At 40.5% G+C, this 16,381-nt stretch overlaps 2 protein-coding genes across 2 annotated transcripts; both read right to left on the bottom strand.

The window, feature by feature from the left end:
* Window positions 1-3,155: 3,155 nt before the first annotated feature.
* Window positions 3,156-10,585, bottom strand: kifbp (kinesin family binding protein). The gene is made up of 13 exons (XM_020098970.2): window positions 10,073-10,585; window positions 9,244-9,342; window positions 8,887-8,966; window positions 8,717-8,775; window positions 8,353-8,477; window positions 8,077-8,170; window positions 7,465-7,577; window positions 6,956-7,105; window positions 6,584-6,658; window positions 5,873-6,035; window positions 5,591-5,765; window positions 5,315-5,500; window positions 3,156-4,825 (listed from the first exon to the last, which is right to left on the bottom strand). The coding sequence occupies exons 1-13, from the start codon at window positions 10,544-10,546 to the stop codon at window positions 4,675-4,677; spliced, it is 1,944 nt and encodes a 647-aa protein (XP_019954529.2). The 5' UTR covers window positions 10,547-10,585; the 3' UTR covers window positions 3,156-4,674.
* A 1,239-nt stretch (window positions 10,586-11,824) lies between these two features.
* Window positions 11,825-15,810, bottom strand: mpc1 (mitochondrial pyruvate carrier 1). The gene is made up of 4 exons (XM_020098810.2): window positions 15,603-15,810; window positions 13,991-14,087; window positions 13,686-13,818; window positions 11,825-12,727 (listed from the first exon to the last, which is right to left on the bottom strand). Exons 1-4 carry the CDS (start codon window positions 15,675-15,677, stop codon window positions 12,697-12,699), a joined length of 336 nt encoding a protein of 111 aa, XP_019954369.1. The 5' UTR covers window positions 15,678-15,810; the 3' UTR covers window positions 11,825-12,696.
* Window positions 15,811-16,381: the final 571 nt, after the last annotated feature.

Raw genomic sequence — 16,381 nt, forward strand, 5'->3', positions numbered from 1 at the left:
AGAGTCAGAATGTGTAATGAGTCATTTATTTCTGTTGCTTTTACATACAGACTTTTACTGAAGTACATTTTTGAATGCACAACTTACTTACTTCTTCCACCTCTGTTTTTTGTGTATATCAGTATGTGTATTTTTTTCTGCAGTGTAAGACTGTGCTGGTAAACACAAGTTGAGACATTTCAAGTGTTGACACCAGGTCGGTCCTGGTGCCTCGGGCAGGTGAGACATGTTTAGGTTAAGTGCTTTGATTATGACTCAAATGTGAGTCAGGAGGCTCTGTGGCCTTTTGGGAGCTGGCAGAGGAACACAGAAGAGAAGAGGGCGGTGCAAGTTGCAAGCAGGTGATGTCATGTGCGTGTGATTTTAAGGAAGTGTAAATGATGGAGGGGCAGGCGACATGATGAGATGGAGATCAGTGGGTTGTTGAAGCTGTTAGGAACAGACTCACAGTGACCACTGGATCAGGGCACTCACTAATGTGCATAGGAACAGAGTGTAAACACGCACAGAACAGCATCGACATGAGAACTAGAAAGCATCTTTTTTAGTTAGTCAAGTAAAACAAGGTAACTCTGGGGGGTATTGTCTGGTCACTATTGCATTAACCATGGGCTGAGGCATGCAGCTGTACGGCATGTCACAGGGGTCTTAAGGCTGTGGCACAAAACCTGTGGCAAAGCTTAACTTTGACATCTCTTGACCCTCAGATTTCTTTTAATGGAATCCCTTAAATAGTAAATGAAGTATTCAGGGGGTTTTGCCAAGCTAAATCATGACAATTTACTTGATACAAAATCATACTCATCTTCCTCTTTTTACTCAGTGTTGAGAAATTCTGTGAAACAATGTGCTATTGATTTCCTTTATCTCTGTATTGATGCAACTCCTGCACGAGCACTTGAATTCTGTGTAGCTGTTGCGTTTCATCCCTTTCATCAGTCAGCAGTGATGAGAGGAACTGAGCTGATAACGTCTCGCTACATTGAACAAAAAGAGCTGCAGCCACACATGAAACCACAACACAACTGTGCGTATAACAAACTGTGGTTTATGATACTTGTACTTGCTCTGTGGGCAGAAGATTAGATGCCACACTAGATGGATGTGTTCTTCTTACTCGTCTTCCTCCTTTGTTTGTGTGTGCAAGTGAGCAAGAGAGAGACATAGAGGATCAGTTGGTTTCAGCTGACGATGCTGTGAAGGAAGTGGTAACATCAGTTGCTATCATTTTCCTTCAGGAAATGACACATTAGCTTGCCCAACCTCGCCTACACACACACGCACACACAGCAAGTGACACATTTATGACGGACACATACCCACTTACATATATCACAAATAGCATGTCTCCTGCTGACTGGATGTCTCCTCTGCAGTCCTCCATACTTCTGTTTACCAGCAGCCAGTGTGTTACTGCATCTGTGATAAGTCATCTTTTATAGTCAGGTCCATTCCCACACTTCAAGTCTATTGTCTGAGTAACCAGAGTTTATGGCTGTGGAGACAGCACTATACAGTCAACACACACACATACACACACAGTTGTCAACACATATGCCAACACAAAAGGCAAAGTGAGGCTAAAGAACTCGAGACAGTGCAGCAGTGACTGAAAACTAAACTCACTGACTTAAAAGATTATAGATGTATGTGGGCAACTGGGTAGTCTGTTCAACTCAAAACCTCACAATATCACTGGACTACTATATACTATATATAGTAGTATATAACTGTGGAACATGTTGAAAACAACAATTAGTATAATTTTGAAAATGTAACACTAGTGAAAAAATCATTAGGATTATTTTATAATACATTTCTGCCAATAGACCCTTTTACCTAAATCATATACACTGAACCTTTAAGGACCAGAGCATACTGTTTTTTATTTTTATATTTTTTGTCTATTAATTTGTACTTTTACTTAAGCAAAATGTTTGAGTACTTCTCGACACTGGTTGTTAAAGAGAATTAAAAAGCTGTAACGCAGCGCAATGCTGGAGAGAATTTAAGAAAAGATAAGATTACTGGCAACAGATAAGTAAGTCAGGTTTCCTTTTTCTTATCATATAGAAACCTGCTGTGACCTGTTTGGTCTGTATTTCATAGAGCTCTTCTAATCTTGCTGACCATTAAAAAGCTCTTTACGGTCCAGTTTTGTCATTATCACTTAGTTATCTTATATGTTTAGTACTTTCTCTATCACACATGAATCACAATAGAAATTTGGGGTACAGAATCTGAACAATCCAAGGACACTTTGTCATGCGGAATCGGGGAGACAGAGATCGAACAGCAGACCTTCTGGTTAGTGGACAACCCGTTCTGTCTCCTGATCCACAGCCGACCCATGTTCACTATCCATATGCTTTAGGAAGAGGTGATTATTTACAGATTTAGATTTGGAATAGACTTGTAATTGAGCTAATGTATGTATTTTCTTTCTTTGCAAGATTAAGATGTGAACATACTGTTGTGTCTGTATTGTAAAAAGAAGTCACAATATTGGTATGAAAAGATATTAGTCATGTAATCATGTGTGTGTTTCTGATTTCTGTGTAAGGGCGGGATTTCCAGTAAACGTACTCAGCCCAATTCTCATTCAGTTTTTTTTATTAGTTTCTAGTGTCTATGTGTCGAGCAGGTTTGTCAGTTGTTGCTGCACGTTTTGACAAGCACCACAGAGGTTAATGGGAGCACAAAATAAAGCAGGAATTGCAGGTTTCGATGCACTGAAAAAGTATTTGGATTGTGTAAGAAGGCTAAAAATAGTGGTGTATAATAGTGGCAGGGTATTTGACAGCTATTGTAGCTGAAGGTGAAGCTGTGTCTACATGTACTATGGTATCTACTCAATAGATCAGACACACCGTCCCGTAGCAATCTCCTGCTTCACCACACACCATCACAGAGGAGGCGGGGAGTAGGGCAACGTGACATGACCTCATGATTATCGAGAAACTGCATCAGCACATACATCTGAACTGTGTTGCAAACGCTTCCCGTAATGAAAGTGATGATTCCAAGAAATTCGGATTTCTTTTTTCCCCGGTAAGAGTAATGAGCAATTTTTAAATCATTTGCACAGTGTGATGATTGTAAATCAAAGTGCTGCAATATGTGAACATTAAGGACACAACTGAAGAAGAAAAAAAGATATTCTGTCACTTTTATGGATTATACACCATCAAAGTCAGTTTTCAACAGGCAACATTTTACACATTTCTCTGTGTAAAGTAGTTCAACAATCTGGAAAAACAACTTCTTAAACTCATCTGGGGACTGAACTGAGATACATTTAACCCATTTGTCACAGACTCAGTTATTAAATCCAAACTGGTGCTTCTGTTATGTGAAAATACAACAGATGAGAAGCAGAGGATCTTTTTTACCGTAAGCTCTTCACTGCTGCACATATTTGTGACTTAAAGGGATAATTCACAGAACAATGAAAATTCACTCATTCTCTACTCACACTTACAGTGTGTCTCTTGTCTAAATGTCCTCTGTGATGCACACGTGAATATGGCTCCGGAGGAAGATATCAGAGGACTTTTAGGCTAAAAACTGTGTAAATGACCTTGTTTCGCGTCAAATTTGAATATCAGAGCTTACAGACACTTGGATGACACCACACAAACAGTATGGAGGCATTTGTATTTTTACATTTGAATAAGTGGTCACCATTTACTTTAAAGGTACAGTGTGTAGAAGTTTGTGATATCTAGTGTTGAAGTTGCATGTTGCAGCTGAACACCCCTCACCTCACCCTCTCCTCCCAAACATGAAAAAGAAACTGTGGTAGCTTCAATTGTCATTAAAACTCAAAAGGTGTTTAGTTTGTCCAGTCTGGACTAATGTAAAGAACATGGCGGCCTCCGTAGAGAGGGTCCCCTTGTAGTAAATATAAAGTATTTAAATATAAAGGGCCTTTTCTGGGGTAAAGAAAACTACAATTCATACAATTTAGATGAAACAAACTAGAGAAAACATGAGGATTATTCTACATTCAATTTCTGCCAATAGTTCCCTTTCACCTAAATCTTACACACTGGATCTTTAGTAGTATTGGATTTGGCTGCAACACTGTTAACCCCTGAAACCCCAAAAGGGTTTTGAGGACTCAGTGTTAGTGTGTATTATTTCATTGGTTTAATATAATTACACAGTGTGACTCAGGAACAGGAATAAAATACACGTTTGACTGGATGAAGCTTGAATTGCGCAAATTATGACATCTAATAAACTAACATCAGTGTGGCCGGACCAAAATAATGATGTTGTGCCAGCAGCAAGATTGTTTCTGCTGATGTGCCGAGGCAGCATCACAATTCTGAGAAGTAAAAGCAGTCTGTTGGTCGTACAAAGTGAATACCATCTCTACCGCTGACCAACTTTCGTTATTAGTCTGGCCACAGTAACCAAGGTTACAGGCTGAATTAGTAGTAAAACTGACTGCATTTTATTACACAGAGGAAAGCACATATGTATAGAGTTAATGTGTTCGATGGTCATGTAAAAGCAGCATGCTCACTGGAAAAAAACCATCAGGAGATCACCAAAACAAATACAGGGAGCGAGACAGTGAGTCCATCTACCATCAAGTTACGGAAACTGCTGGAGAGTGTCTGATTGATTATAAGGTGGTAAGTTTAGATGGATGGATTAACAGGATTAGTCAACCAGCGAGTTGTTTGTTGCCATCCGTGCTTTGAGCCGGTTGATTTTGAGAGGGAGTAGACCAACCATCTCCTTACTCAGCTCCAGCTCCGTCTCCACAGTCGTTGCTGCCTCAGGGTGGGACTCACAATACTGCACCACGTATCTAGACAACAGGTGGAGGGTGAAAGCGACGATCAGCACGTTACTCAAATAAACATGGCAGCGGGCTGCATTTAGACTGTGGAGCACATCCTTGTATTCATTATCTCTGCCAGCGTCTGTTTGTTAGTCAGCAGGATTACACAAGGAGGTGGTATGGGTCAGGGAAGAACCCAAGACATTTTGGAGCAGATGCAGATCAGGGGGCGGAGCTAGGAATTGTTTTCACTTTCTTTAACATTGTGAGAGAGAAAATGTATGCAAACTGTGAAATGTTGAAAAATGCCCCGTGTTCACGGTTTATGTGTCTGATCTCAACACATGTATACGTAATTTCAACTAACTTCCCTTTGTAGCCCACCAACTACATCTGTCCTCTTACTTCTGTATTAACCTGTAAATCTATTACTGTCATCCTATACTTTAATAAATATGTAGCCCAGAAGGTTTTTGGTATGTATCCACATAATTTAAGAAATCTTTATACTCATACTTGTAGTTTTCTAGAGATTTGTTGAGGTTGTCCAGCTGATCAGAGGGTGGAGAGCTGATCAGGCGGCCGTACAGTCGGGCTACTCTGAAGCGCGCCACCAGAGCTGGTCTGAGCACCTCCTCCTCCAGGTGCTCTGGAAATGTCCCTTCTGGAGAACATAGAGAGTCTAGGAACATCTGGAAGTACCTGGAGAGGAGAAGAAAACAAATAACTCGGATTGAGTAATGGAGATGCTTCAGACACTCACAGGTACTAAAACCATACATATACACTCACTTTGCAGATGCAGAGCAGAGGTGGTTGAATTTCTTAATGGTGTGGTTATCTAGCGACTGTGTGTCAGCTTGTCTGTTGGCCAGCATCAGTTTCAGGTCCATCATTTCACTGTAGGTCTCTGCCAACTCAAACATCAACTGTCTGCGGATCATTAGGTAGTACCGGGAATTTAAGTCTACGGAAAAACATTGGGAGACAGAGAAAGACAGATTGTGTCAACTGGTTATTCTTATTTCATCTTATTTTCCAAGTTGAAACTCAAGGACAAAATGAGCTCAGTACCATTACAGATGGTCTCTAACATATCAACTCTTCTCTTGTGCATTTTGCAGCGTCGCTCCAGATCCTCCTCAAAGAAAGCTAGGGCCCTGAACAGAGCGCTGTGGTCCTGCAAAATCTCCACGTGGTCGGTCACATATCCATCCATCTGAAAGTACTCCTTGGCCTGCAAGAGTCAATCAAAGGTTTAAAAAACCAGATCAGTTACAGACGAAGGGCAAATCCATTTCAGAATCACCATCATTTTTTTCTAAAGTAAACTTGTGTGGATGAACAAATACAAAACGTTTCTGAGGAGCATTTGTGTTTCTGTCACAATACATTTTCTTCAATTGAGTCATACTTTCTGTGGATGTTTATCTGTTGAGTAATCTGGTGGTCTGTCTGCGCCCCCTGCCTCTGTCACTGTGAATAACTTGCTTCTAAGTTGAATCTAATCAAATTAAAACATAATTAACATCATTTCGATTGTCAGAGGAAGTCCGGGGAAAACAAAATCCACATTTAGACCTCAGGAACCTTGAAGCTGCGAGACAACAGTGCCAACCACCACACCGCTGTGCCCCCCCTCTGTCCACTATCACACACTATATCTCAACTCTATGACCTTTATAGCTCTGCTTGACTTTTAAAATCATTTTCACAGTGTGTATATCTGTGTGTGTGTGTGTGTGTGTGTGTGTGTGTGTGTGTGTGTATGTCTGTTGAGTATACCTGTGTGACATAATTCTGTCCCACTAGAAACACAGCTCTGGCCTCAGTGAAGTCCAATGGGCACAAACAGTGAACCTAGAAAACATAACGGAGAACATTTGAGCTTAAATTATTTGTAGAATGGCGCCCTCTGGTGATGTAGTCATCTTGGTTCTTCAGTTATTACCACATATGTGCTCAGTTAATTTGGCTTTTTATCCATTCACTGATACGAACACATCAAAATATTTTATTACATAAACATGACATTTAATTTATGAGGCAATGAAATAACACATTATCAATAAGGGGAGTATAAAATATTCCTTAACGACAGTTTTAACCTGACATTGCTCGCAGTAGTATAAGTATTGTCTAACACAACATCCAGACCTTCTCTTCCAGGCTAGCGATGGAGTCGAAGGTGTCTTCAGAGCCAAACAGGAGAGCGTTCTTCCTGCCTTTCTCTTCCTCCTCCTCCTCTTGTCCTCTTGCTCTCTTCAACTCTTCTTGACGATCAGTATCCAGCTCTCCAATGTTGTCCTGGTGAAAAACACAAGCACATTTTAAGACGCACTCAAATGATTATGTACTTCTGAGCTCAGAGGCATGAGCAGCCATACAGATGATTTACACAGGAAAACATGCATATCAAGGTTTGTTGATGTGATGATATGTATCCTTTTATTTCAAGTAAATCTTAGGTGTAAGATCTTTGGAACAAAATTATTTTCCTTTGGGTATTCTGCTGGTATTCGTGATGTTTTTGTGAGTGCTGCTTTTTCTGTTCAGGCATTGCGGTTGTTGCTGGAGTGTCATGTGACCCGTGGCCAAGTCATGAGTCTTTTAAAAAACAGCCGCAGGCGTACACGTGTGCACACACAAGCTCAATCATGCAGTACCTCAAGCAGCTTCTTAGCATCCTGCAGGAGGTTGAGGCAGTATTTGATCCAACATCTCGCAATATCTGCTCTCTTTTGTCTGAGGTGCTCCCTACACTCACTCTCTGTCTCACCTGTGTCAGACAGAAGGAGTGAGAGATGTTAGAATGAGCCAGGAGAGAGAGGGAAGGAATGCTATATGTGAACAGTGGCAAGGAAAAGTAAGTCAGGCTTTTGAAATGACCTACTTATGTATAAATAGGTCTTCAAATATGGTCTGATGTTCCTTTAAGATACACGTTTGAACGAACACAACAAACCTCAAACTAATATCACACAAATCAGTGTTTTGTTTGAAAATTCATTTGTGTGTTAGAGCAACTTCCACATCTAGAAACACTCAAACATTTTGCTGGGGTGGACTGTGCCTCACAGGAAAGAGAATTGTTGATTTTCATGAAGCTGGAAATTGTCACCATACAGATACAAGATATTCAACAGTACAAATAAATGTGCTGTAAACTGAGCTGAGCTAAACTGGCTTCAAAGGCTTTCATCACAGTTATGTTATCAGTCCTGAAAAACAATGTCCTTATTTTGGTATTTATATTCTTTAAAAATGTGAATACTTACTTTCCTGTGCTGCAGCCTCAGAAGGAACCTCTCCTGCCAAACCTGATATGACAGTAGCTGCTGAGAGGCAATGCCTGCCTTCCATGTAGTGGCCCTTAAAAAATACACATACACACTGTAAAACTGAACCACAAAGACACTCTAACTTTTTCCCATGTGGTAGAAACTATGACATTCAAATCAAACCAGTGGAACATTCTGGCTCATATCATGCAAAAGTCTTTAATGTGTTAAATTTGAAAGGAATTGTTTTTAATCTAGAAAAATAAATCTTACCTTAATGATGTAATACTGTGATAGTGAAGCAGCGTTCAGGGCCCACTCCATTGGACTGAACTCATTTAACTTTAACTGTCTCTGCAGGGTGCTGTGACAATAGGTGGCTGCTCGCTCATTTTGACCTGAAAAAGAAAACATGCAAGAGATTATAACTATCTAAATAAATGATATGTCTTATCATAACATCAGTCCACTTCATTTTATACACATAGAAAAATATGAATCCATAAATCTTGATAAACTCTTCAACAACCAGTGGATGCTGATGGAGATTCTTGAGTTTCTATATCATTTAAGGATTAGAGCAAAACAGTAAATACATACTGTTCTGTATATTTGACACAAACTAAATCCTACTCACCTAGGTTTTTATAGACTTGAGCAAGGTAGTACATGGTATGAGTGTAGGCCAGCTCAAACCTGGTATAAGATGGAGAAAAGGGAAAGTAAAGTAACAACATTATTATAACTATAGGCAGGTAAGATCTGTGTGCACATGTCTCTGTGTGGATACTGGAGGTTACAGTTTACCTCTTGGTTCTTTCCTGATGTGTCAGCAGGTTCTCCTCAGTAGAGAAGTACTCCGTCATGTCAGTGGGGGGGCTGCCGTCCTGAAAGACAAGAAAACACAACAAAGCATGGCAGCTGATGAAGAGGAGTTGGCCAATGTTTGCCTATCAGTCAATACATCATTTAAATGACAAGAGCGAGTGAAACACACTCAGGACTAACACTTATGGGCTGCATGCAAAATTGCTCCATTTTGGCTACCGAGAGAACATTTCATCTATAAAAGGTGCAGTGTAAGTAACATGAACACAACGTTTGTGATGATTCATAAATATGTGAAACTCCCGTCCTGTCTTCTAGTCACGAGATCAACTTTACCTCCTTCATATATCGAAGGTAGATGGATTCTGCCGTTTCCAGGAATCCCTGAGCTGTCTCCGTCTCGTCCCGGCCGGCCCACAAGATGCCCAGCTGGTTCTGATGACACAAACAAACAGCACAACTGATCAATATCCTCTGATCAACTGATCTATTACTACTACTGTGATCTGGTTTTGAGAGGAATCTTCAATTAACAATATGATGGCTTAGCTGTTATTCTAGTAGCTATATATATATATATATATATATATATATATATATATGAATATAAAAATAATCCTAGTGATGTTTTCACTAGTGTGGAATTATCTAGATTGTAGGAATTGTTGTTTTCTTTACCCTAGAATGGCCTCTTTATGTTTACTTCATATTTACATCAGGAGCGGGTCCTCTCTGTCTAGCCCAAACTACACAACTTTTGAGTTTCAAAGAAAACTGGAGGCTAACACAGGTTCTCCTTCATGTTTGGAGGTTGAAATGTATTCAGCTGCAACATGCAACTCCACCACTAGATGTCACAAATTTCTACACACTGAACCTTTAAGTTATCATTAAGCTAGCGGCTAATGGTTATGGCGACTAAGGTTGATGTGGGAGCTGGGCAGCCATCGTCATCAGTCATTTAGCAGATAACACAACTGTTGGTGTCTGAAGTGTTTCTCTGAAAGCTCCAGAAAAGTCAACCTGCAACTGGACATGAACAGTGATGCTGATGTCATGTCTGTATTGTTCTGATCTTCTTTAAAACATTATTATTATTTAGTTAGAACATCTGCTGCTGAGCTGATGGGCAGTTTTCTTTGATGCATGTTGAAGTGAACATTACCCGGACGTTGATAAACAGCGACACATTGTCGGACGACACTCCGCATCTGTCCAGCAGCTTCAGGCAGTTCATCAGATGCTCCTGTCCGGCTGACAGCTCCTCCGTGTCGACGTGGTTGACGCCCAGGTAGTACTCCACCGCTCCGAGCTTAGCGGCCCGCAGCCCCGCCGGAGAGTCGCCGGAGAGCTGCCGCTGACCGAACCCATCCTCCCTCTGCCCGTCCACCGGCTGCTCTGCCGGCCGCTGCTCGCCACCGTCCTCCTCCTCCTCCTCCTCCTCCTCCTGGTCCTCACCGTCACCGGCTTCGAAACACTTGAGCGCGGAGTAGATCTCTCTGAGCAGCTCCCTGGCCTTGTACTTGGAGCGGAACGGGTCGTTCTCTGGGTCTTTTCGGGATTCTACCTCCGTCAGGTTTTGGGCGTTGGTGAATCTGTCGCAGATCGCTCTCCACTCGTCGCTGCGCAGAGACGCCATGTTGCTCCTCTTCTTCTGTGGCGCTGGGCTGCGACTGGATCGGTGTTGTGTACAGTCTGTGGTTATTGTCTCACTACTGCCACCTGCTGAGCAAGCTCAACCTTTAATACACATAGTTGATTTCTTTGTTCTCACTTCTCTTTCGATAAGGAGGAAAATCTCACTTTTCTACAACACAGGAGCTTTGAGGAAACCATCTGAATCACCCTTGGTTGGAGTAATGTCACTCGGTTCCATTTTTGTTTAACATTAAATGAGAAAATGGTAGTTAACACGTTTAAAATACTTCAGTCTCAGGTGTAAACTTTGAAGCAGCCGAATCCAATACAATTAGTCTAAAAACACTGTGTACATGAACATGTTTCCAGTCCAATATGAATGTTGGGGCTTGGCACTTGGATGACACCCCACAAGCAGTAAGGAGGCACATTATGTTTTTTCGGTCTGAATTCTTGGCCACCACTTAATTGGTATCGGATTTGGCTGCTACAAAGTTCTCTTCTGACACTCCAGAAGGGTTTTGGGGACTCAAACACTTCACCCACCCCTACATCGGCACATTGGTGAGTAGATATTGAGTGAAGTTTAATTTGGGGGTGAACTATCCCTTTAATCACCAAACATTAAGCGCAAGGAAACCCACATTCATTTCCGGTTAGTTTGATATTTACTTCTAACTTTGTTCAAAGATGTTTAAATATAAATTGAAAGAATTACATGCAGGCTAAGATTACAGAGGGAAGTGTTTATAGAGGTGGAACTGAGCTGCAGCATAAGGTGGTCTGAAAAATTTGATTTGTAAAATCATAATCAGAAATACTTTATTAATCCCCTGAGGGAAATTCCAAAATTCACATATGGACACTTGTATTTATATTGGACTGGATGAGTATGTCTATGTAAGGGGAACTGATATATAACCACTGTGTATTTTTGTGTTATTTATGGTGTTTATGTTCAGGGTTGTTGATTTATATATATTGACTTTAATACATATCTTTATGTCTAATTGTTTGGATATAAAAGATCACATGAATGTTATACTCTCTCTTGTAAACGAATGTGTAAACCTAAATTGTAAATATTTGATGTGGAAGGGATCCTAGAAATAACCAAATAAAGATTAAGGTTCACGTTCAGTGTTAATTTAACCAGGCATTAGGTTGCAAAATTACACAACGCCCCCATTATGTCATCATTGAGTAACAACCATCATGGAGCACACAAACAAGAATGACAAAAGTCCAACGTCAGAAAAACAGTCATCAAAGCTGTGAATTGTGTTCAAGTTGGTTAAAGCCAGTTTATTTAACAAACCCAGAGAATCAAATTGTGAATCAGGAAAAGATAATGGGACGTGTACAATTACAATAAATTAATGTAGATTAAACATTATAACTACATATGGTACATTTAGTCAGCACTGACAGACGCAGCTTGTCTTTCCCAGTCATGTAGGATTATAATTGGATCCCAGCCTAATGATATAGATTTACAGTGTGGGGGTAAGTGCACCACATTAAGACACAAACATTTTTGTTTTTATAATTTTAAATCATTATTTATCATACAGCAGTAAAACATGTCCAATCCGACCCGCAAATATTGTTTTCAATGTACAGCAACAGTGTCTTTCTCCTGTGTGTGTGTGTGTATGTGTATTTGTGTGTGTGTGTAAAGGTTCATGAATGAAGTCCATATACTGAACTGAACTATGGTTAAATTCTCTATAAAATATGATGACATATTAATTACTGATTAAAATGTTATAGTTGAGCATAATGATTGTTTTAGCCTCGTTCTAAAGTGTCAGTGGATCAGTGGATTCTCTGTGAAAAGCATCTAGTAACCATCAGGCTGGTTAGCTTGGTGTACATTCACCTACATTATATTTTTGTGCGTCATGTTGATGTATGAAAACACTTTTAAAACAAATCACAGCAGTTGACCTTAAATCATTGAGGCAAGCATTTGCTTTTTTTCTGTACGTATCGTAAAAAGTGACTAAAACTTCACGAGGATGATCAGTCTTGGTAATTTCATGGTGTAAGTGCCACGGTTCAAATGATTCGGTAAAATGTTGATGGTTTAGGAGGCTGTTGTAACAGCATGGTACCGTGAAGTGGATCCTCTCCATCTGCTTCACTCTGTCACTGAGTTTGCGTCTTCTTCTTCTCCATGCTGAAATAATGCAGAGACAGTCAGAGTGCATATGATCATAAACTCATCACCTACATTTCAAGGGTAATGTCACTTATTTTCAGCTTAGGTCGCCTGATCAGCCACAAGTACAACCTCATGGACATTTGCTGAAGTGTTGTGCAGATGTCAGGTGGCATAGTAAATAACAGGATGGGAATTTTCTGTAGGCAACTTATTAAAGACTGAAGACGAGGGATACTCCGACTGATTGGATGCTGATCATTATCAGCCAGTAATCAGGTGATCGGTATTTGTGCTTTCAAATCCAATCACCTCATCTTGCTTGTTTCTCCTTCACTGGCCAAGAACTGCAAGTGTTAATTTGTGCTTGCAACACGGAATGAAAACAAAACAAAAAGGTGTCAGTAGTGCGGAACTTTTCAAAGTATACGACACCGATATGAGGAAAATATAAAACACCAGGAAAATATATCTTGTGGGGGAAGCCAGGTGAGAAATTTCAACACAAATCTTTTTATAAACCCCTAAAGAGACGGTTCACTGAAAAATGAAAATTCACTCATTATCTACTCACCACTATGCCGATGGAGGGGTGGGGGAAGTGTTTGAGTCCACAAAACTGTTTTGAAGTCTCAGGGGTAAACAGTGTTTCGTGAACTCAAACACTTCACCCACCCCTCCATCGGCATAGTGGTGAGTTATCACTGTAAAGATGCATCACCTGGCAGAGCACGGCATGTGGTGGCATAATCTAGCAGTCAACTTGACTGCTATACAAGCTGCTATAACAATACAAACAAAAGAACGATTGCCAGTATCTGCAATGTATTGGCAAATAAAAAACGTGGTCAAAGCGTCCCTACTGTAGAACATGACATCCTGTACATCCTCCACATTTGAGTGAACGTGGATGAAAAAATGTATGAATCCCCTTGTCCACAATGACCAAGAAATTACGGACTGAAGTGAGACTAACTTGTATTTGATGAGACGACTGCCCTGGATTAGCTGTGCAGACTCATTGGTCAAATGGCACGCAAACAGCAGCCAGTTGCGTGGCTGCACCTTGTAGGCGAACCTCATGAAGAGCAGTGAATAACAGGACAGAGCTGAGAGGGGGGGAAACACAAAAGACCTTTATTAAACATAATGTATAGCTCACAACAAATCCTGGACACTTCTTACCCCTGCTTAAATATATAAAATACACAATGATGTGGGTATTTTGTGCCATGCATTTGTACTGTTGTGTTTATCTGTATATCTGTCTGTTTGTCTTACCGAATGTCATCCTGCCACTGATGATCTCAGGGCTCTTCTTCATATCCGTGATGGCAGCTATGGGAAGACCCCAGTTTGCTACAGGACCCCAGAAATGCTGAATTCACACACACACACACAGACAAATTATATTACTAGATGTTTATCGTATACTTACAGCAGAACAGAATTACAGGATAATTAAGTGAACTCTAAACAGTTATCACCACATTGTGAATTTAAAATATGTGATAGAAAAGATAAGTAGAGGATTTGAAAATGCTACACGGTGCACTCATATTGAAAGTTATGACTATAAAGTCAAAATAGGATGGTAGACAGATAAACCACACTGACAGACAGATGGAAGGACACCAAGGATGAGTGCTTACCGTGCTGTTGAATGTTATTTTAATCCAGGGTCACATGGAAGAGAAAAGAAAAACACAGATAAGTCATACTGAAATGATCATCCCTGGGTGAAAAGGTAATCTTCACATTCAGTGAGCAGGCAACTAATGCCTGATGGATATATCAGCAGATATGAGCCTTTCACAGACATATTGGTGTCGGAGTGTTTGCCCATGTGTGAATCAGATATAAAACTTTTATTATACAGTATAAACAATGCAGAAATGATGTGTGTTTAAGTTTAAATGTTATGTGAAAAATATTTTTTATTTTCCTAATTCAATTTCTATATTTTTTTTACAGTTGTAGTTTTATATATGTTAGTTGTCAAACTATTAAATAGAAGTTAATGGCATTTCTTTGTCTCAAGGGTTTGATAACATCCTTGCAATCATTTCCATTTTTTTTTTTCAATCAATCCATCTATGTTGGGCGGTATGTCTGTCTTGAGAGGTTTTTCTATTCCCTAATATCGGCACTGGTCCATATCTGTTGGGCAACTATAACATTCATGACACAAGCTGATTGAAATGATAACACAACACAACTATAGTCTGGTTTTGAGAGGAAGTCAGAACTGACGCTCGGCGCCTCACATCCACCATCGTCTCAGCCTCGCCACAGTTGAAGCGCATTTGTTTGACTTTCAAACTGTATTTTCTGTAAACACAGACTGTCAACTCTTGCGTCACTCAGGTACACACAGCCCCAGAGCACAGGTACACATTAACCCACAACCTGGACGAGCTAGAGTTAATGTGAACTGATTCCTCTGCTTGTGTTTGGATTTAAAATCTGACTGTGACCACGGCTTCACACACAGTTCAACACTGTCACCGAGAGCAACGCATTGCCACATCAACTTAGTACGACTTGTACGGACTGATCGAACCCCCCCCGTAGTGTGGTTTAGTGTTACAGCTTAAAAACGAGTTTATCCACATTTGGATGAGCTGTATCTAGACTGGAGTGACAGCCCCCCCCCCGGGCTCCACTCCAACACAAGTGTCCTTCCTTAAAACAACCCGTGTGAACACAGCAGACAGAAACACAGGAATCCATGACACTGGTGACAGGCTTCAATGAAAGCAAGAGTATCAGCCTGGTTGTTAAATTTGACCTAAAGTTACAATAACCTAGCAGCTCGTTTAGCCACCGCGCTAACGAGCATTAGCACGCGCGTCAAGCGGTGCTAACACATAAACGTGCAAACGTCTCATACCGACCTTGTCAAATAATCCCTGAACTCTTTGCTCTTCAGGTGATCGATAGCTTTCCGGGCGATAGTCGCGGCCATGGTTGAACGCTGTGCTGTGTTTCTGCCGAGAGAGGAGCTGCGCTTCCCTGAAGGACGACAATGTGCAAACTGAGAGCAGAGGGCGACCGGTCACATTTCCATCAACAACACAGCGCTTTACGACACCGTCGTGAAGAGGCAGCGCAGACGCTCTGGTCGCCTGATACGATGTTTTGTAAATATACTTATAAACATGCTCTAAAAAAAAATCATGCACTTTATGCATAACAACATAGGAAATATAATGTAAAGAGTCAGCATTCATATGTGTACGTTATTGAAATGTATGTTCTTCCCTTGAAGATGCCCGTTGCACAAAACTAGGATTCTATTATGAGAATATCCTCTGACACCATTTACAATGTTTAAAATATGTTTACACTGGATTATCTGACCTTCATTCGTATTTCTGTTCCAGTCTCTTTTATCTCTTGATTCTTTACAAAAGCACATAACATGTATTGGTGCTTCTGTTATAAGTTTGTCATCTTGGACAATTTAGAATATTTAAAACATTAGTACGCTTGTTTAGTTGAGCTTCATTGATATTTCTGTCACACTCAGACTTTATTCCTCACAAGACACCGCTTGTCTTTAGGTTCTGTGAAATGTAGAACTCACAGACATGTCCTGTGGACAGATCTACAGTCTGTGGGACGCTTCTCTTCAATGTCTGTCTATCGCTTCTATTTCTATGTCTATTG

The sequence above is a fragment of the Paralichthys olivaceus genome, chromosome 1 (assembly GCF_024713975.1).
Source record: "Paralichthys olivaceus isolate ysfri-2021 chromosome 1, ASM2471397v2, whole genome shotgun sequence".
Classification (NCBI taxonomy): domain Eukaryota; kingdom Metazoa; phylum Chordata; class Actinopteri; order Pleuronectiformes; family Paralichthyidae; genus Paralichthys; species Paralichthys olivaceus.

Bases quoted from the DNA above. Each gene is read 5' to 3' on its own strand.
- kifbp (XM_020098970.2), bottom strand. From the start codon at position 10,546: ATGGCGTCTCTGCGCAGCGACGAGTGGAGAGCGATCTGCGACAGATTC. The intron at 8,967-9,243 runs GTAAAGTTGATC...CTTGTCTTTCAG, and splicing joins ACCTTCGATATATGAAGGAG to GACGGCAGCCCCCCCACTGA. The intron at 8,776-8,886 runs GTAAACTGTAAC...ATCTTATACCAG, and splicing joins CATCAGGAAAGAACCAAGAG to GTTTGAGCTGGCCTACACTC.
- mpc1 (XM_020098810.2), bottom strand. From the start codon at position 15,677: ATGGCCGCGACTATCGCCCGGAAAGCTATCGATCACCTGAAGAGCAAA. The intron at 14,088-15,602 runs GTATGAGACGTT...GTGTGAATTCAG, and splicing joins GGGATTATTTGACAAGGTCG to CATTTCTGGGGTCCTGTAGC. The intron at 13,819-13,990 runs GTAAGACAAACA...CCCCCCTCTCAG, and splicing joins CAGTGGCAGGATGACATTCG to CTCTGTCCTGTTATTCACTG.